We start from the raw sequence: 21,667 nt of genomic DNA, 5'->3' as shown, positions 1-21,667 counted from the left end.
ATCTCTATCTGTTGAACTACAGTACACATGCCGCTCCTAAGCTGCCAGTGATCCAGACCCCCTCTGAACCTGTCTGACTCATCCTGGTTCCTCGTTTCTGGTTGAAGATCTTGTCACATGGAGGCCCCATGTGGTCTGCTTGGGATATCTGTAGTGACTTTGGATGGTTCCACTTTACCATGAAGACAGTCCTGGCTTTGGCTGGTGCAGACAGGGACTGAATAGTGGAGGACTGGAATTTCATACAGTTTTGTACCTGAGCCGCCAATAACAAACTAGAGTCCATATTAACTTAAATACATCATCTGCTATATTGAACTTATACTGTATATAGAACACACACTTTTTATTTTATTTACATGACTATTAATTCTTACCCTGTGGTTGCAAGGAATATATTTTTACAATAACATTTTCTGAAGAGGTACTACTTGTACTTTAAAGCTTTTCCAAAAGGATTCTTTGGAACCATCTCTTGTAGTGTTCCACATAGTTTTTAAAGGTTCTCACAAATGCTTACAAATAAGTACATTATGCAGACTCTTTTTAACAAAAAGCATTCTTCAAATGGTCTGGATGAAGAATTGAAAGTTTTTAATGTCTTAAAAGGGTTTTACCTGGAACATTACCTGATAATACGGTGAATTCCTCCACCATAAGGTTCTACAAACTTTTTATGGGCTTTCCCAAATGGATGAACAAGACGACTCTTAGAAGGTTAGAATTTTTTAAAAGTGTAGATCATGTCAATTTAAAGTACACATATACAGTAACTGGAACAAAAACAACATGCAGGAGCTGTACTGATCCAGCCAAATGATTTTAATTGATCATTTGTCAGGTAAAGAATGTAATACAATGACAGGACTAGAATTCATCAGAACATCTATAAATACTAATCAATACACATGAAGCACATTCACATAGCCTGACTCATCATCCGTAACTACAACAGGGATAAAGCACTACTGGGAATGGAATCATGTGGGGACATGAGACCATAGAAACCATGAAGTTTCTATTTAGATGTTAAATGCTTCTCTCTGCTGCAGTTACTTTAACATTTCGCCTTTTGTTCACTGAGTCTTAAATTGTATGGTAAGTTAGACTGTGTGATTGTGATCCATAGCTCTAAGCAACAAACACATCCAGGTTTCATTAGAAAAAAAACAAAACAAAGAAAAAAACAACAACAACAGAAATGACAGGAAATGAAAAGTAGAAAGGTAGAGAGTATGTACATCACAGAGGTGAGGAGTGGTGGCTGGTAGATCAACTAAACTCACACTTGAGCCAAACCTTCACTTGTTCAAAAATACTGTAGCTTCTAAAACCTAATTTACTCTATTATTCTAAAGGTGGATAAAGAGAAAACTTTATGCGTTTTCAAAAACCAATAAGAGCACCTCACTGAAAACGAGCATGAGTTCAAAGAGAACAAAGGCTAATTTAAACAGTCATTTCAGACCAAAGCTGATAAAGACGAACTTAACCAGGACTTGAAGTCAAATATGTACAATTATTAAAAGCTAAATGTGGATCTGTGCTTTGATTAACCACCTCGACACTTCTGTGTGGGATGGGGATTAGTCAGCTAGCACTGTCTTGTCTTTCTGCTTGCACAGTCTCTCCGGCAGTCTGAGAGATCTATTCCAAAACGCACAGTGTATATGCTGATTATAATACTGTTAAAAGGCTTGGCTAGGGTTCTTCTGTTTAGCATAGGGCAAATTTCAAAGGCTAAAAATACACATAAATGGAACAATCTGTGCCATTTAAGTTAGTGCTCCTTGTCCTCATCGTGTTACTTCCCCCTTTATAAAAGCACACAACCAGAAACTCCCTAAAGCAAAGATAATGCAATGAGAAGGAGATAAGCTCCACACGGTGCTCATACCAAGTGGCGAAGTCAGGAGATGATAGATGTGCAGTGCTAACATGGAGTCTAGACAAAATAGAGGTCGCTCCTTTTCCCCTAGCTCACTCCTGCCCTCCTTTTCAACAACTACAATATACATACAGAACAGGTACATGTCTTAAAAAGTGTGCACTTCTGTTTGTGGACATTCTCAGAGCAAATATTAAAACAAAAGCTGCTGTCTGATTATGCATGCTTTAATATCATGTTTTATGGGAGACAAATGTTCTTTAAATGGGGCCATGATCCAGAAACCTAACTAGTTTGTGATGCTGCCCTAGAACCTTCAGGGATTTTAAAGGCTCGGTAGTAATTAGTCAGAAGAGTTGAACCAGGAAGCCTCAGCTGGCTCTTAGAGCTTTAAAGAATGCTCTTCAACAAACAGCTATGAGCATCCTCTATTCAGAGACTCATTTTTAGGCACTCTCCAGGCTGCTGTTATCCATCTGACTCCCCTTTATGGTTCTATACAGAAATTACAGCTATGCATATGACACAATATACAGGATTGAAAAATTAGAAAGTATTTCCACTACGGATAAGGTCTGACAAATTTATATATGACCAGAATCAAATTTGTGATTTGTAAAATACTAATCCTTCTGTACATAGTTAGAGTCATTCCAGTGTTAATCAATAATGCCAGCTTTAAAAGGAATTCAAAGGCATGAACTAATATGTAAAAACCATTGTGTGAGTCTGAATGTCCATCATGGCATCATTAAAAAAACAGACAACAAGGACATGACCTCTACATTAATTAAGCATGCTAGGGAGAAAAAAAACATGCTTTTTCCATCTCCTTGCACACGTCCTTGTCATTGACAAGCTGAATAAAGGCAGCGATGAAGACTCAAGAGGAGAGAACGCAAAGTGGAAAATGTAATCTCTAGAGGAATTGAGGGAGGACAGAGGAAGAGAGATAAGCACACGCAGTGTTGGAATAAGGGGGAGCGTATAAAAGCACAGCCCTTTTCTTTTGTGGCGAAGATGAGAGAGAGGCAAAGAGCTGGCGCAGTTCTTATTCCAGTTAGCTGCTGCAGCCTTCTTTAGAAAACAGGACACGCACCTGGTCCTTAAAAAAGAGCAAAAAAAGTTATCCGAACCACAAGGAGCATTGAGCAGTGTTTCGATTACTAACACAAATGTTGAGTCTCTTGTGGCTACTTTCCTTACGTTTCCTTAAGTGTAGCTCAATGTGGAGTAACTGAATATTTTACCCAGGAGCACTTTTGGTATCTGTTTATGCATGGCATGAAATTATCTGTGTTTACAGTGTGGTAGGGATGTATCCTTTTCACTCCTGAACTATCTAATTCAATTTGAGCTTCAAGCTAGTTACATGTACAGGGCATTACTCAAAGAATGACACAAGTCAATGATTTAAATAGGGTACAATTAATAGTCTCTCTTTGTGTCATTTGCTTGAATACATTTGTATTCATTCAAACAAATATTCAACTAATAAATCCTCCAACAGTGAGTGGAAAAGATTATTCTGTCATGAAAAAACACCCTTAAAATTATATCAACCCATCAAACCTTAGAGCTGTTATTTTGAAAATAGGCAACTCAAAATCATTAGGAAATGCCTAAACATTGTGTAATAAAGACTATAAATTGCAATAAAGAAATGACACGGAATAATAAATTACAACCAGATATAGTAGCTTTAAAAGACCTGTTGCTTTTAAAAATAAATGTACTGAAAAAAAGACTGTTTATCCATTTTTAAATTAGTTGTGCAAAAGGATGAATAATACTGGCCTTAGTTTCCCAAAAGCATCACAACAGTGAAGAAAAACATTAAAAGACTTTCTCTACCAGTTAAGATAATCTTAACGTTTTAAATGCTTTTGGAAAGTAGGCTCTGAATGGGCTCAGTTTATCAAATAATTTGCATGCAATTAATATGCAATATTTTTGATTACTTGCAGGATGCTACATGTAATAAACTAATTATGGCTAATATCTATCCAGATATTATGCAATACATATTTAAAATAGTCATGTCAAATTGTGAAACTAATATTACTGATGTTGGCCCAACTATCCATTTATTGATTCTACCTATCTCTGAAGTACAAAAGTGAAAAAGATTCCTCTGCGTTGTTGCCGTGGTAAAAGATTTAAAGAAATCTTCCCAAACCAACAATACAACTCTGCTTAATGAAAATACAGCAACTTGTTCAGAATGATCATTTAGTTAAAATAATACCTTACAAACTGAACTAAAAGTAAGAAAGATCAAGAAACACTTTCAATGCATGAAAGATACATGGTGGTAAAAGATGAGCACAATTTCTTGACTGTTTATCCTGCATTTAAAATGAAATTTAGCGCTTTACATACACTTTTGTACCAAACTGCCATTTCTTATACCTGCTTATGTAAAAGTACAGTACACGACCAAAAAGAGTTTCCAACCCCCAGGGGCATGGCTGAACTCCCTTGAGTAGGCTCATTGTAGGAACAGTAAAATAATAAACAGATTAACAAAGTGAAGTAAAAAAAAAAAAAGAAACATTGTGGTTGTTATAGTCTATGTTGGGTCTAACAGGGACCCTCTGATCACAGGTTTGAGAGATAGAGGTTGATGAAAGAAACAAAGAATGTTTCAGACAGTGCAGGAACAAGGGAAACTTCATTGGAATATAGAGGCATGGGTGTTTATTTTTGGTTAGAAATGGCCATGACCCTCCTGTCTACCCCGATGACCACCTGAGCCATGCTTCTTGTGCTTTCTGCGCTCATGATGAGACTTGTGATGATGGCGCCTGTAGCGATGGGATCTCCGAGCTGTAGATAGAGTGGGAAAAAAGAACAAAGAAAATGAGCACCCAGTGGCCCTCCAAAAGGAGACTGCTCTGAACTGCTGGAGCACTTTATCTTTGGTGATCTTTTAAAGGTCAAATTCGGTTAATATATTCAGCTTACTTACTCACACATTTAATATATGATTAGTTAACCCTTGTGTGTGACAGTCACTTACACTTTGTGCAGAGAATTTTGGGATGGTCCCATTTACCACTGGCACGGCACTTGGTGGTAGGAATATGGCGCTGGAGGAACCCATCTGCACACTGATAACGCACAACAGAGTGGATATCGTAGTGCGACCGCTTGCGGCCAATCAGGAAAGCGTTGTCCACGGTGGGAGGTGGGCCACACAGTACTGCAGTGACAGAAATGACAGAAAATCATATTATCATATGGAGAAATGTCTGGTTTATGCATGGTATAGAAAAACCTGTCAGCTCTTACTATTTCCCCCCAAAAAAATAAATAAATAAAAGAAGAAAAGAAAGAAAATCAGGATTTAACCAAAATCAATCTATCGTCTTGGCTAACTGCCTGCAGAAACTATTTTGGGTGAGAAGCCAGTTTAACAAACACAATTTTAAATGCAGTCAGTCTGATTGATGTCTAAACCCTTCCCAGCTATGTGTCAGCTTCTCACAGCTTCGGTCAAGTTGTTGGACAACAACGTGCTGTGGTGAATTTAGAGTGTAATGGATGATGCTGATTGTGCTGATAAGGGACTGCACACTTCCCATCATGAACTTATTATCCTCTGAGAATCTTATTATAATTTGTTCTTGTATTGCATATTAAAATAAAATGCTAATGAAATCGATGAATAGCAGTGCTCTCAGACATTCCGTGTATTCGTATCTCACTGAAGTTTAAATATAGTCTTTAATTTCATTGTCATTTTCTGTGCTATCCAAATGCTTTTAAAAAGTTTTTACTTTTGATTAATACACACTGCAAAAAGAACATTATTAGGTCTGAGAATTTGATATTGAAATTTTTTTTTCCAGGTCAACACAGATAACATTCATCATCAACACATCATTAACAAACATTTAGTGCCAATGAACACCAGGTCTTTGTATAAATGCTTAAATATTGCAGATATTTATAATTGCAGTTGACAGGAAAAAGACAGGAAAGGAAAAGAGCAGGAAATTATTGAAATAATTGGCCTCAGACCTGTAATAATAGGCCATTAAATACAAGTCAGAACAGTCGAAAATGTATAAACACTATTATTACAGAAGACCTGTAACAATGCCAAGCATCAACTCTATTCATATTAAGCTCTTTTATTTAGCAACTAGGGTAAAACTAATAGGATAGGTACATGTTTATAATGGTGGAGAATGTAATTTAGGAACCAGTAAAGTGTCCATGTGAATGTGAAATGCCATATTTCCAAACCAAATTGCTTACTCTTTTTTAAAATACGTTGGGATTTATAGAGGTGAAACATGACAGTATTCTCGGTTAATATTTCTTTGTCCACATGTGCAGGGTGATGCAGTTAGTTATCTGGAAATCTTTTAGATAATAAGAAAAATCATTGCAAATTGATGTAAGATAGTTCTTTATGTGGTTTACGTGGCTGACTAGTGAGAAAGATGAGAAAGTTTGATCTTGATTTGAGTTGTTTTAGATTCTTATTGTAGTTCTTTTCTCTTTCCTTAGATGGCAGTCTTGTTGCTTACACTCTCCATCTTTCTGTACTGAGTTTGCAAAATTGAACTGACAAGAGCAAAAGTCTGCTCTTGTGAGAAATGAGGCACCACAGGGAACTAATGTGTAGATGGAACACATGGGTTAACTGGTATTTTCCTGACAAACATCCAAACATCTTCACCCAAAGTATTTCAAACATCGATCAAGCAAAACTTAAAATCGATGATCATTATGGATTTATCCCAATCTGGACTGTTTTTGTTTGTCAGCTGTTCCCTTTGACATAATGGTTCTTTATCAACCACAACAACTCAAGAACAACAATCAACACCAAGAGTTATCTGTTATCCTTCCAGATTACCCTAGATACTACAAGATGAGAAATTGATCTGAGATGTCTAATCCCAGTCGTTGTTGACGTGTGTCGCCCAGCAGCTCCGCCAGGTTCTCAAGATTTCACCGCCTCCATGTGTGAACATGTTAAGCGCTGTGAGCCTCTGTGGAGAGACATGCAGCCAAATGTCATCTAGAAAAGTCCTACTGCTGCACAAAATACAAAAGACCGAATCAATATCATCGAAGATGGACGCATGAGACAAAGCTAGAGAGTAATTTTTTAGTTTCTGCCATTTAGTCAAACCATTACTCAGTTTCTCACCCCACCTGGGATGTTACTGCTGGACAAATAACACCTTTACACAGAGTTTATTGTGCTAGGATGGTGAATGGTGCCATTCTCCAACTGTTGCTCTTCAATAAAGCTGCAGTTTCAGTTAAAATACATTTATGGGAGCAACAATCGGGAGAATTTTGTAAAATAACGCAGCATGTTGTTTTTTAAATGCCTGCAGATCCAAGCAAAACACTTCAGGATGTTTCCTGCCGCCTTTATAGTGCTGTCAAATCCTAGACGGTGATTTAATATTATAGTCACATGTAGTACATTGCGTTACTGACTCAGGGTTTAGTACTGCCTAAGGGCAGACAGAGGTTTCTAACTGCAGTAAAAATCTTGGAGACTGGCTGTTCTGTAAGGTTTACAAGGACATATAATGCAATGAACATCATCTGTCTTAAAACAGTCTATACTGCAAAAAATTACATCTTGGCAAGTAAAACATATATCACCTATGACCAAATACAAAAGACAAATAAACCATTTATTCTACAAATTTCAAGCTTGAAACTGTTTTTTTTCTTTATTTATTGACAGATAATTTTAAGCCTTTGTTCCTAGAGAGAAGCAAAAATTTATTTCAACGACAATTCTAAATTTTGAACTATGCAAAAGGCCCTAAAACAGGCTAATCATTTTATATTTGATTTCTAATAATCTGGTTAGATTTGCCCATATTCAAAATATTTTAACAAAATTTTCTGCCCTAATGCATAATTATACTTTAATGGAATAATAAAAAAGATGTTATTGCTGCTGCTGATGATTGAGACCGTCTCTCTTGGAGGACAGCTTGGAGAAATACTGGGCAGAAAATGTTGAGGCGTTTCAGACTGTCAGTTAAAAACAGTCAGAATTGCTACAACAGTTAGTTGTACAGATTTTTACTTCTATTTTAAATATTGTGATTATTATGACTCACACTGGTCCAAGTATTTTGGATTGTTTTTACATATAGTACATTGACATGCTGGATTTGGCCTGTGGCCATAGTGTGAAAAGTATAATAGTGTATGTGAATGCGCATACTATTCTGTGAAATTCATAGAATTACATTTATACTATAGCATACACATTTGCAAATGAAATCTTCATATAAGGCGTGTTAAGGTAAAATCAGGACTTGAGATTAAATTTCTCATGAATGAAGGCGTAAACCAATTGACATTAGCAGAAGACTTCACGCACAGTACAGTAATAAGACTCTTAACCTCAGTCGAACATTTGAACGGTGCAAAACTTTTTTCAAATCCCACACGCTCAATTTTAGCCGAGGGGCCTCAGAGAACAGTGCAGTGATTCCCATAAACGTTCTGCATGCAAAATGCTGGATCTTTGAAAATTGACAGATAACTTCTTGCCTGAAATTCCTGGAAGGCCAGCCTTTCATATGTGACGCAGCCAGTCTGATCATGGCTCCAGCATACTGGGAAAACTTTCTACCTTATAGTATCCAAGCACTAGTGAAATACTGGAATAAGTGCATTAGTGTAGCAGGTGATTATATAAAGTAACATTTTACTCTAATAACAGTGTTCTGTTATTCCACACAATCAAAAACGTACATTACTGCTAAGATGCTACCACCTTTCACATTCCCTCACCACATCAATTAGCCCTGGCTTCTATTCATTGCTGACACTGGGATGTGCTAATTACAGTTTCTTGATTTACTCTTTTCTCACTATGATTGAAATGTAAAATATCGCTCAGTCTGTCTACTTGTTAAGAAAATCACCAATCTCTTGATAAAAGACTGTGATTTACTGTGAACAAAATAGAGAATTATAAAAAGGTACAGACATTAACAAACACTTCAGCTCCACCTATAAACTCCATGTCAAATATTATTTTATAATGAATAGGTTACACAGCACGGCCATCAGTTTTTCATTTACTTTTGCTTTGGGAACAATAAGGTTCACTGGGTTGTTAATAAATTGGACCTTAGTATTTTGACCCATCTTCTTTTTTCCATTTCACTTTACCTACAGTACCGGACCATCAGACAAACCTTTTAACTTTCCCAAAAGACAAGCTTTCAATTAACTATCAAACATTTGTTTTAATATAACATGTTCCTTTTGGTCCCTAGAAAAGCACCTTGACCCTGCAGTGCATGCTAATCTTTTCCAAAACCGTCCACCTGCTGCACTGTGCACTCAAAGCAAAGATGTGATCTGGTTGTGGATATGAACTATGATGGATAATATCTCCAGAAACAGAACATGTACAAAACAGTGACACAACTGTGAAAAGTACAGTAGAGCAGTACATGAAAAATCTGAGCACAAATAAAGACTCAAATAATGTCCATGGACATCAAAGACACCTTAACTCGTAGCTGAAATATTTGCTAAGGACCTTATGGTCCTTAGATACAGTATTCATCTTAAAGGATAAAGAAGTTGATGAAGGCTAGATGAAGTCACCCATCCCGGATAGTCAAGTCATACTTGTGAATTGGGTTATAATAAATGTTGCTTCTTAGCCTAGATAATTTAGACTTTGTGCAAACATACATACCATGGGACTTTTACTAGCCTGGTGAAAAAGCAAATGAACTAATGATTTATCCATTTTTGTTGTCCGATTCAGCCATCAGGAAAATAGACCCAATACTAGCCTAGCAGTGCATGAAGACCATTTGTAAAAAATAAAATAAAATAGCAAGCAATCAGAAGTAACCATTCAAAGTCCAGCCAGGCGGCCAAAACTGACTATTCTGCTGCTGTATATGTAAATCTTCAAATAAAATGAGTGTAATTGGCCCACAAAGGAGTGAACTGAAGTGCCTGTGGTATTACAGAAGGACCATAAACTACTTCATGTTATAATGAGGCTTTTAAAAACAGCCCTCCTGACAAAGCATCTATCACACCTTGGCTGCTTCCCAGACTGACTTTTATCTCAGGAGTCATGGCAGAAGGGAGAGCAGAAAGCTGAGGTCACGCTCTCCAAGAGGCAGATGAGTGGCTGTGAATGATTGAGGATATGATATATAATAATATGAGACAGCAGTTTAAACGGATGTATACAAGCAGCATTGATATAAGTTGACCCCACTTCTGCAAGTGCCCAAAAGTGCCGAGATGGCTTATGCCAATACATGTTAATGTATGGAATGCATAAATCTTTACACTGGAAACATCACACTTAAATAAACATAATGTGAGCGCAATTATTTCCTTTTCTCTTTCTTTGCCTCCTTTTTTATCACAAACCTGTGCCTTTCTTGCAGATGTAGGGCAGCTTGTAGTTGCAGGGCACGTCGTTCCATTTGCCATTCTCATGGGCGATCATCACCACGCAGTCTTCTCCCCCCGCAAAAAAGTTATCTGGCTGGTTCTCCCTCCAGTTTTCATATTGCTACAGGAGACACAGGGATATTTCAGACACTAACACAATCCCACGACTTTGCATGCAATTTAATATTTCCTGCCACACATCACACATTTCATATTTTCATTTCCAAATACATCAAATCGATTTCAGGTCTTGGATATAAACAGATTTCCAAGATTTACAAAGTTTGGTGAGCGAAATATTTTGAGGTGTAAGTTGTCACAGAGCATGCACTTACTGCAAGCTGTGCTATTTAAATAGCAAGAACGGAAAACTATTAACTACAGGCAGTTTTTGATTAAACACTACAGCTGTCTCATGTCTTGTTTCAACCTTCTATTTTTTTTTTTTTTTTAAAGATTCTGCAGTGTAGCTGTCTTGCTTTTTGCAGTCAGCAGACTACTCATCAAAAAAGGCCACTGAACAAAAAAAAAACTGACAAAGGAACCTGTCCATCAAACAAATTAGATGGAAACATCTAATTGTTAGACAAGTGAGCATATGGCCTCGTCTCACCAGATCCATGTTATCAGTCCAATGGAAATCCTCCTCCACTGTTCTGTCATTCAGCCCGATCCAAGTGTTCTCATGGCTCATACCTGTCAATAAAAGATCAATAAAATTTTAAAACAAGATCAAGGGAAAACAACACACAATGTCAATGAAAGGAATATTTTTCATTTGGCAGTCGACTTCAGAAACATTGGCTAACATAACTACAACAAAGAGAAATCTCCCTGTGGGGAGGTATTTCTGTAAACTCAGGTGTCAAAAACACATAATTTTTAGTCAGACTCCATGATAACCCACAAGCCCAAAACACAATCAGCTTCACAATCAGTATCCAGTAGTGAGTTTTTATTCCCTTGCGAAAAACTTAAAATCTTAAAACTTTCTGCTTCAAACACATGGACACACAGGTTTAAATCATAAAAATACCACAACCAACTCTGTTTGACCATGAAAGGCCAAGAGAGCAAAAATGGCCATGATGTCTAGGTGGGACACATCTGGGCATATTAGTCACATCAACACTAGCCAGTCATTGGCATCTGTCAATTTATGCGCGAGAAAGAGTGTGGATAGTGCTTTTTCCAAATATGTGTTAAAGTTCAAACTTGGATAGCGAGCATAATTCATTCTGGAAGCGTGCTTGTACTGTATATCAAAGCACCTGTATACCAAAACGAATTTCCCTATAAGTAATAATGGAAACTCTGGTGATTTGTTCCATAACCCAAACTAAATAATTAATTCCTTTACCTTTTAAGAAGAACCATAGCTGTAGTGATTGAGACCAGATAGAGGAGAGGAGGAAGGCGTGCACAGACAAACACACACAGACTAACGAAATCATTGCTTTTTGACAGAGAGTCACAGACTCTGGAAACTAAAATCTTTAACAAGTTACCTCTCTAATAACACTTGCTTTGGCCTTTTTTTTTTTTTAAAGATTTGCGGAAATGTTACATTGCAATGTTGTTATACAGATTCATCTCCTGCAATCCAGCAACCTTTAAACATTATTTTTTTACATGCGGGCTTTTGTTAAGGTACAGTTACCAAATGCTTTACGCACGCGCACATACATGTGGTCACAATGTTATAGGAAACAGTAAATGTGCGCACGGATGTTGACTATATGAGTGATGCACGTGCATCACATATAGTAGATCGAGCATGGGAGACAATTAACCACAATCCCACACTGCACACGAGAAAAAGGGTATATATATATATATATATATATATACTACAGTACTTGTATATCAAACCAATGCTCGTTTAATAAGTTAAAAATTTTATTGTCTTGCAAAATGCCCGCACACCAAATTACTCACAATCCATGGTTCTATGTTGTTCTGTGATGCTGCATGAGTTTAAAATGATGAGATTAGCTGGCTTAGTAGAAGCCTCCCTCCCTCATAATTTACTACAGTATTGACACTGCACATTGTGAGAATATTATTACATAATATAACAAATTTGAATAAAAAGTCAGGTTACAGTAAATGGATTTAGTTATACTTAAATGTCTATTTTATCCAGTGTTTAAATCCACACCAGCTGTGAGACATGTGGTAAAGCCATGCCATGCTTATTTGTCTAACTGCATTTTATAAGCACATAAAATCCATAGACATCCACCCAAATCTATTAAAAAGAACACTACTCTATTAAAAACAATAATTTATTTTTAATACAATCAGCAGTACAAACAGTAGTACACCATCTGCAAGTCTTATTTGAAATCTACATTTTCACTTCCTTTCTTATTGCTTCTCTCTGTGATGCTTTATGTTTAGGCCCACTATCAAAAGATGATTATTAGGAATTCATTAACTCTACAATTGCCTATGTATAGTGCATCCCAAAAAGTGTAAAAGTATTTCAAGTATTTTTTTTCATTTTGATGATTACAACAAACAGCTCATGAAAATCAAACATCCAGTATCGCAAATTTGTATGTTTCAGTTTAAGTAAATTACTATTCATACATTATACATTCAGAATTCTGTCTCTATCGGACTAGTTCAGTGCACACAAACACAATCATGAAGAAGACCTCTGACTTGACAATTTTCTAGAAAACGACAATCAACACCCTGAACAAGGATTGTAAGGCACAGAAGATCACCGCTAAAAGAATTGACTGTAGACTGCTCTATCAAAGCATATTTAATGGAAAGTTGACTGGAAGGGAAAAGTGTGTACAAGCAAGAGGAATGACTGCAGCCTATAATGATTTTCAAGACCATTGTCAAGTCAATTCAAGACCTTGGGAGAGCTTGACAAGGAGTGGAGGGAGGCTGGAGTCATATTCAGAAAATGGATTACAACTGTTACATCTCTAGTATCAAGCCACTTCTGAACCAGAGACAACACCAGTGGTCCAAAGTCCTTCTTTTAAGATTAAAGTAAATTTGCCATTTCATCAGGAGGGAGAGTGGAGATTCACAGAATCCAAGTTGCTTTACTTGAATACTTTCCCATGGTCAGTGATGATTTGAGGTTCTATGTCATCTGCTGATGTTGGTCCACTGCGTTTTTAAATTTTAAAGTCAACACAACCATCTGCCAAGGGATTTTACCTCCCTTCATGCTTCTATGTGATGACAAGGATTTTGGAGATGCCAATTTCCTTTTCCTGGAGGACTTTTTCCCACAGTGTCGAAACTACCATCACCTGGTGTGCTTGCATATTACTGTATTTGGTAGGCCAAAGAGGCCAAAAAGGTTACATTCTTTTGTAGTCACTCGCTAACAGAATGATAAGAGATAGAGATAATGGCAAAAAAATACATTTAAGATACAGGGAAAAAGAGATACATCTTTAACCTATTTAGTGACCTGGGACGTTCAGTTCCATTGATAAAAACATTAAAACATTGCAGATCTAGAAAATTTTGTTTAAATATAACCTGGTGTATTTTCTTTTTGGTGTATACCAGAAAACTACATAGATAAGTATGTGGTGGGCAGTGGTGCCTCAAACGGTTAAGGCTGTGGGTTAATGAGTTCCTGATCAGAAGGGCGGGGGTTTGAGCTCAAGCATCACCAACTTGCCACTGTTGAGCCCTTTGATCAAGGCCTATAACCCTATCTGCTCCAGGAGTGTGGTATCCTGCCTGACCCTGCGTTCTGACCCCAGCTGTCTAACTAGGATATGCGAAAAAATATTTTACTGTGCTGTTAAGGTACATGTGACAAATAATTGAATATCATCATTGTAGTCTTTTTGCCATTGTAGGGCTTCTTGACAAACAAGTAATTTATCAATTTGACCAGCTGCCTCAAAAATTCTTTTTTTACTTAAGTCACAGAATCAGTTTGCCAGATATGAAGAGCAACTTCTCCTTGAGCAGTATATGAGTTCATGCATTACATAAGGGTAGCACTAGATGTACATGTTAGAATATATTCTAGTGTTATAGGATGTTCACACTACAAACGCATTACAGACTGTTAAATGGCTGGAGTTACTAACTGTTGATGAAGTCCTGTTCTTCTCTGGTGTGAATGCTAGCCAGGTGTCCATTGTGCTCTCTGCAATCTTTCTCTGCATCTTCCCAGTTTAGTCGGTGAATGAAGTACCTGTAACAGTGACCATGGAACTTCCTCCAGTTATGATCACATCCCTCTGTGTCTGCCGAGAAAATGAAGAGAAGTGAAAGGAGTAGAAAGAGGAAAAGAGAGAGAGATGAAGAGTTCAGTTAGTGCCACAGAAAAGCCAAAGCCACCTTCCATTCTTTTCTCTCATTCACATAGCGATACTCAATGCGTAAATCACCTGCGCTAAAGAGACAAGCCTAACTATTTCATTTCTTCCTCTTGGTGTCTGGGTTCTGGCTCTCTAATCCGTGTCTGTGCACTTTATGATTGAACAGCTTAGCATTAGCGCAAAAGACAGCAATCCTGAGAAATGTCTTCCATCGCTGTACTCAATGGTTAATTAAGCCTTGTCACATCCTTGTCTGAGCATCTGAGCAGACTCTCTCCAACCCTCTAGGGCTTTGAGCATCTGTGCAGAAGAGAAAGTGTAATTTACACACTTTTGTGTGCATGTGTGTTTTTGTGTGTATTCACACGTGAGAGCATATAAATGCGTATTAACACAAACTCTTTGTCTCTATGTGAGCAGAATATACAGGTTTAAACGTGCAAGCCTGTTTCAACATGCTGGACAGATCATTTTAGGAGGCTCGGAGCACTGCTCCACCGCTTTCTTCCAGCAAATCTAAAGCGACACCTGCAAATTGGCCAGTGCAAATTGGGCCGTATGGGCTGTGATTAGCATGCATGCCTGTAGAGGCCCAGGCTGAGAGGAAGGTGTTACGAGGCAGAGTACTGTAAAGCAAAAAGGTGAAAAAGACTGGCAGAGCAATGTGCCTTCATCGGCTGATGTAATTTTCTCTGCAGTATTAGTTCTCATTCTTATTCATCTCATATCACTTCCAAAGAACTTTTATACAACGTGGACATAACATGGAAGGCAAGCTGCCTTTGTTCTACTTCACTAAAGTGTTCAGTTGCGTTGCAGAGGTTCTGCTTGATGGTTCCTTCCTTCACATTCTCTCTTCTCTACCATGTAGTACAAAAGACAAAGATAAAAGAATTTTGCATATTCATAAAATGAATATGTATAATTCTAATTAAAGTATAAAATATATAAGATAGAATAAACTACAAAAAAAGGAGAATCCTATTTAAATTGCATTAGTAGCAAATGTTTTATTAAATAGCAAAAATATTGAATTATTTTGGTCTGAAAATAAATGTAATATAATTACATAGCTTACAAATGGACATGTAATGAGAGTAATAAGGTTGTACAGTGCATCCAAAAAGTATTCACAGCGCATCACTTTTTCCACATTGTTATTTCACAGCCTTATTCTAAAATGGATTAATTTCATTTTTTTCCCTCAATTCTTCACACAACACCCCATAATGACAACATGAAAAAAGTTTACTTGAGATTTTTTTTTACATTTATTAAAAGTAAAAAATTTGAGAAAGCACATGTACAGTACATAAGTATTCACAGCATTTGCCATTAGGCTCAAAATTAAACTCAGCCGCATCATGTTTCCCCTGATCATCCTTGAGATGTTTCTGCAGCTTAATTGGAGTCCACCTGTGGTAAATTCAGTTGATTGGACATGATTTGGAAAGGCACACACCTGTCTATGTAAGGTCCCACAGTTGTCTCGAGGCACAAATCTGGAGAAGGTTACAAAAAATGTCTGCTGCTTTGAAGAACCCAATGAGCAAAGTGGCCTCCATCATCCGTAAGTGGAAGATTGGGAAACCACCAGGACTCCTCCTAGAGCTGGCCGGCGAACTAAACTTCGGGGGAAAAGGGCCTTAGTCAGGGACGTGACCAAGAACCCGATGGTCACTCTTTCAGAGCTCCAGAGGTCCTCTGTGGAGAGAGGAGAACCTTCCCAAAGAACAACCAGCTCTGCAGCAATCCACCAATCAGGCCTATATGGTAGAGTGGCCAAAGAGACTCACAGACATGAGAATTTCTTTTCATGAGAGTCCTTCAGGTGCCTTTCGGCAAACTCCAGGCAGGCTGCCATGTGCTTTTTACTAAGGGCTGCCTTCCGTCTGGCCTGATTGGTGGATTGCTGCAGAGATGGTTGTCCTTTCGGGAAGGTTCTCCTCTCTCTACAGAGGACCTCTGGAGCTCTGACAGAGTGACCATCGGGTTCTTGGTCACCTCCCTGTCTAAGGCCCTTCTCCCCTGATCGCTTAGTTTAGATGGCCGGCCAGCTCTAGGAAGAGTCCTAATGGTTTCGAACGTCTTCCACTTACGGATGATGGAGGGCACTGTGCTCATTGTGCTAATTTTTCTGTAACCTTCCCCAGATTTTTCCCTCGAGACAATCCTGTCTCGGAGGTCTACAGACAATTCCTTTAACTTCATGCTTGGTTTGTGCTCTGACATGAACTGTCAACTGTGGGACCTTATATAGACAGGTGTGTACCTTTCCAAATCATGTCCAATCAACTGAATTCACCACAGGTGGACTCCAATTAAGCTGCAGAAACATCTCAAGGATGATCAGGGGAAACAGGATGCGGCTGAGCTCAATTTTGAGCTTTATGGCAAAGGCTGTGAATACTTAAGTACATGTGCTTTCTCAATTTTTTCTTTTTTCAATAAATTAGCAAAAATCTCAAGAAAACTTATTTTATGTTGTCATGATGGGGTGTTGTGTGTAGAATTAACAAACAGACATATCAAAATGTGGAAAAAGTGATGCATTGTGCATACTTTCCGGATGCACTGTAAATACCTACGCTATGTTATACCTGCATATACACATAGTACTACAGCCAGAACACTACCACCACCACCACATGAATTAAATACCACTGAGTAACAGTATAATACCAGTAAATGGGTTACAGAATCAGGATTATAAACATCCAAAGCTCATCTACTGTATGCCTGTGGAGACTAAAGGCTAGCCTGCCCAGTCCAATCCCATAAAAATGCCAATGCAGCGCAAACTGATGACAAAGTCAATGCTGGCTATGACATGAAGTATCAGAGGACTCTGTGCATTCCAGCCTGCTGCATATGGAACTTCGCAGGCAAAGAGTTCGAAGTTCCAGCCCTGCAACCCAAAGTATCCGCCGATAACGTCCCGGTGCAAGACACGGCAGCACACCCCAATAGGTCTTGTGGCAGCACAAGAGGAACCCACACAATGTTATGGCTGATTAATGTATTTTTATTAGTGTATATTTTATATATAGTTTTATTTAATAGTAAAAACAAGCTCATCCAGTGGTCAGAAATACTGCAATGGCAAAAGTAAACCTTTGGCAGATGTGTCTACGGTAGAAATCATCCAGAAGAAATCACAGTTGTGTATTATGTTTGTTCTGTCACTGAGTGCATTATACACAGCCATTTGGTTCTCATGGGCAGCTGGGTTGATTGCTGTATTTTCACCTGCCCTAACAAAACACACCTGGGTTTAGATTAAATGAACTAAGTGCTGCTTTTGTGAAAGCACCCTAACTCTACCCTAACCCTAGCCAAATTATTAAAACCTGTCAATAACTGTGGTATAATGACTCAAAGACAAGAGAGCACCAGTATGCTCTTGCTCATCAGAAGGCTATTAACTACGATAACCAAAGCGACTAATACAGCCTTGTCTCTTGCATTAAGAGTCTTGTGGTTAATAAACAAAAAAGGCTTGTGTTACCCAAGCATCCCACTCTCTTCTCCGGTCCATCAGACACAGCCTGACTGCACAGCAGTTGGTATATTATTGTCCAGTAGGAGCATGTCTAAATCATCTGGCTCAAGTGGAGCCCAGCCTGTTATCTCCAGTATAAGGTAGAATACAGATGCAGGAGGCTCTACAAGCTACCACAGGCATACAGTGTGAGTCAGTGAGGGTGGGAATAGAGAGTGGTACTGCTAGGCTTGTTCCCAATGTCATGTGAACAGAGCACATTTTTATCAACAAATAAATGACTTCCCTCCTCCATTTTCTTTTATCATACATATAAATAATATTTGCACTGTGAAAGAGCACTCAAAACACCTACCGAGCTCTGAGAATGCCCTTGTGCTTTTTTGTCATTATTCAAAGGTTTAAAGGCTCACCCCAATTAAAAATATCAGTGCCCCTGCTGACTGGTTACTCTATTTTGTGATTAATATTCATCCACTCGAATGAACAGCAGTTAAAAATAAAACGGGAAAATGCTTCCAAGTGAGTGATTGGGTCATTTATCTCCATCACAAGGTGATATTTTAGTGCTTTACCGTTCAAGACCCGTGATGATAAAAGACGTAGCAAGAAGGAGGAGGGGGTGATTTTAAGGGCTTGTCTGTTGATGGCACTCTGTGGAGACAAGTGGCTCGCTGCCATTTATAAGAGAGGCGGCAAGCTTTGCCAGCTCTCTGAACATGTTTTTTTTTTTTTCCTTTTGCATGCCAAGATCAACAAAGACGCATCATTAGCATATGTGTTGTGGATAAAAGGGAACAGAGAAGGTGCTCCTATCTGTATGATGTACTAACATATTGCATCCCTCTGTAAATAGACATGGGAAAAACTGCTATGAACAGAAAGACTGGAATGCCTGAGGCCATGCACTAAATAAGAGCAATGAAGGCATATCAGAGCAAGAAAAAAGAAAAAAAAAGCGGGAGACATGGGAGAAGGAGGGAGCTGACGGAGAAACAACACTTGGAAGAGACAGTCAAGCTACTGTATAAGCTCATGTTTTTGACTCACATCTGCAGGTGTTGAATCAGTATTTTCAATTTGAGGACTTGGCATGGCAGATGCAAGTCAACATTATTTATAGAAACTGTGGACCTGGAGTTCTGCTGTAGTAACCTGCTTTCTGTAAAAGTTAGTAATTTGCTTACTTTATGTGTTAAAATGGCCAAGTCTAGCTCTCAACAAACTTCTAAGAAGCCGTGCATTAATAAATGGCCTCAAAGATCAATGGATTGAAACAATGTTGAGTGGGCCATGACTTCTTTAAAATTATGTGAGAGAGTTAGGTTATACATTAAGGTAATATTGCCAAAGGTGGTTCAACATGTTTATGAATTATAGGGTGCAATTTTTCCCACCTGGTTTCGCCTAGGTGTATATGTTTGCTACATGTGGAATCTGGACATTAGTTAGAAGGCAGAAACCACTGATACCACTGGTCTGAGAAGGTTGTGGTTCTTTTTTCAGTGCCCCTCTGCTTCCAGCTACAGCTCTCAGCTACTGCTCCGTCAAATGTGCCTTGTCTTAAACACTCACACTAAATCCACCAACATAAAGCAGCCAAGTGTGATGAGCCTTGCCCTTGATTAAGTATCCACAAGATGAGATTTTCTTCCCTCAGTGCACTTGGCAAAGATTATACTTCAGCATATGGGCAGAAAGCAAGCCTCTTGTGCAACATTACAACTACGCAAGAGTAATTAGTTCTCGTCCTAGTTATAAAACCGCCTTGCAAACAATAGAATAGTGAAATGATCAGCGACCAAACATTAAATGGGAAGTTCACTCAATCCACTATGGAAATTTGTGCTTTTTTCTAGATATACAGACAAGTTTTTTTTTTTTTTTTTTTTTTTTTTTTTTCAAATAAGTACCACTATTGCAGTAAAGATGTGGGCAGGCACCAGCTGTAAAGCAGAGCTGCATAGAACGAGCCCAGTGATAGGATTTTAACTCTTTCATTGGCAACCAGATGGAAAATATAGACGGAGGAGTGAAGCGTGAGATGCAATTCGTTTTTTTTATTTGCTTGCCAGTACCACTTAAAAATATTAATCTTAGTATTTTTAATCCTTCCTGAAGAATAATATACTTAATAGTTAAATAGGAGCCTGTCTGATGCATCCTTATTCCTAAGCCAACTTAGCAAGGTTGTCACATACACGTTCATGAAAAAAAAAGATCACAGAATGAATAAACTGATAAAGAAAGAAATTAACTGAACCATAAAATATGTAATCAATTTCTTAATACATTAAAAAATCATGTGACAGATTTGAAGTTTCTATTTTGATAAGGAGTTAACCTTATGACAATGTTAATTAATCCGGCATTTTTTCACTTCCTCTTTATTACTATTTCCACTGACCAAGGAAGCAGAATCTAAGCCCAGCTGATCATTTTACAGAAAGGGAAAGTGTCATTAATCAAGGATTTTAGCTTCTCATCAAACGGTATTTGAGACTGCTGTCACACTGATTAGTCATTATTGGGAAAAACATGCTGGTATGTAACTAAAATGACAAAATTGAACAATGTGGCATGTTCCTTGATTCGTTTTAATGATGGATTAATTGTTTAGTGCTACAAAGAGGCCATCATAGTTCAGCTTCCTCTACTTGGGAATTCCTCAATGTGAGATGTGTTATTACAATTAAGAAATTTTCATTAGTGAGAATGATGTCTAAGGACTCAGGTGGCTGAAATTAATTTGCTGGCACTGATACTTTCTGATTCAGGACCCCAATGGACATGTCTATCCCAATTATTTGCATATCTGGGTCTCTATCTTAGTCCTGCTCCTGCCAACATGCCAGTCAATCAGCTATCATTTAAAGAAATGCACAAAGACAATGTGTGGGATGATGTCATCCAGCATGTGAAGCCAAAACTTTAATTAATGTCAGTCCTTTCAAAGGCATTTGGTATGACTATAAGTTCATAAAGCAGTCCTAACAAATCCTCACTTTGGAATTAAAAGGTTCTATCTGCATTCTGAGCAGGTTTGAGATATTTTATAGAGCAAAACCTTTTTAAAAATGTATATCAGTTAAAATTATTTTAATACATTGTTACAGAATAAGAAAATGTGAAAGACTCAATTTTGACAAAAAGGCAGAAAGAACCGTATAATTTCAAGAGGACAAACTGTTAATAATGTAACCAGTGAAATGGAAACACTGTTAGTGGACTGTGTAACTAATCACACTATTTTAAATTCAAGCGTTCACACTGGATGTACCAACTAACAGAAATATCCGACACTTGTACAAAAAAACAAGCAACTAAAGAGCAATGCTATATCATCCATCTATATACATTTTATTTTTTACACCTTAATAGACATCCTAATATAAATTATACTTTTATATTATGAGGAATTATGAAATGTCCCAATTTCACCTAAATACTCAGGAGGTGCACTGACACTTGCTCACTTGTGCCAAAATCTAAGTAATAGTTATGCTCCTTTACTGCTTTGTT

The 21,667-nt window shown here is 37.8% G+C and overlaps 1 protein-coding gene across 2 annotated transcripts in view; it reads right to left on the bottom strand.

The window, feature by feature from the left end:
• Positions 1 to 638: 638 nt before the first annotated feature.
• Positions 639 to 21,667, bottom strand: part of ncanb (neurocan b) — a 123,036-nt gene continuing 102,007 nt past the window's right edge. The window contains exons 11-15 of one of the 2 annotated variants that reach the window (XM_053513934.1): positions 14,410 to 14,568; positions 10,938 to 11,020; positions 10,301 to 10,445; positions 4,911 to 5,093; positions 639 to 4,717 (exon numbers count right to left, since the gene is read on the bottom strand). In XM_053513934.1, coding sequence (XP_053369909.1) covers positions 4,599 to 4,717; positions 4,911 to 5,093; positions 10,301 to 10,445; positions 10,938 to 11,020; positions 14,410 to 14,568 — 689 coding nt within the window. In that variant the 3' untranslated portion in view covers positions 639 to 4,598. The remainder of the gene's footprint in view (positions 4,718 to 4,910; positions 5,094 to 10,300; positions 10,446 to 10,937; positions 11,021 to 14,409; positions 14,569 to 21,667) is intronic. The other variant, XM_053513935.1, reaches the window with a different exon arrangement.

Source organism: Clarias gariepinus, chromosome 15 (genome assembly GCF_024256425.1).
Source record: "Clarias gariepinus isolate MV-2021 ecotype Netherlands chromosome 15, CGAR_prim_01v2, whole genome shotgun sequence".
Classification (NCBI taxonomy): domain Eukaryota; kingdom Metazoa; phylum Chordata; class Actinopteri; order Siluriformes; family Clariidae; genus Clarias; species Clarias gariepinus.
The sequence above is the reverse complement of the archived record's forward strand: the minus strand, read 5'-3'. Positions and strand labels throughout refer to the sequence as shown.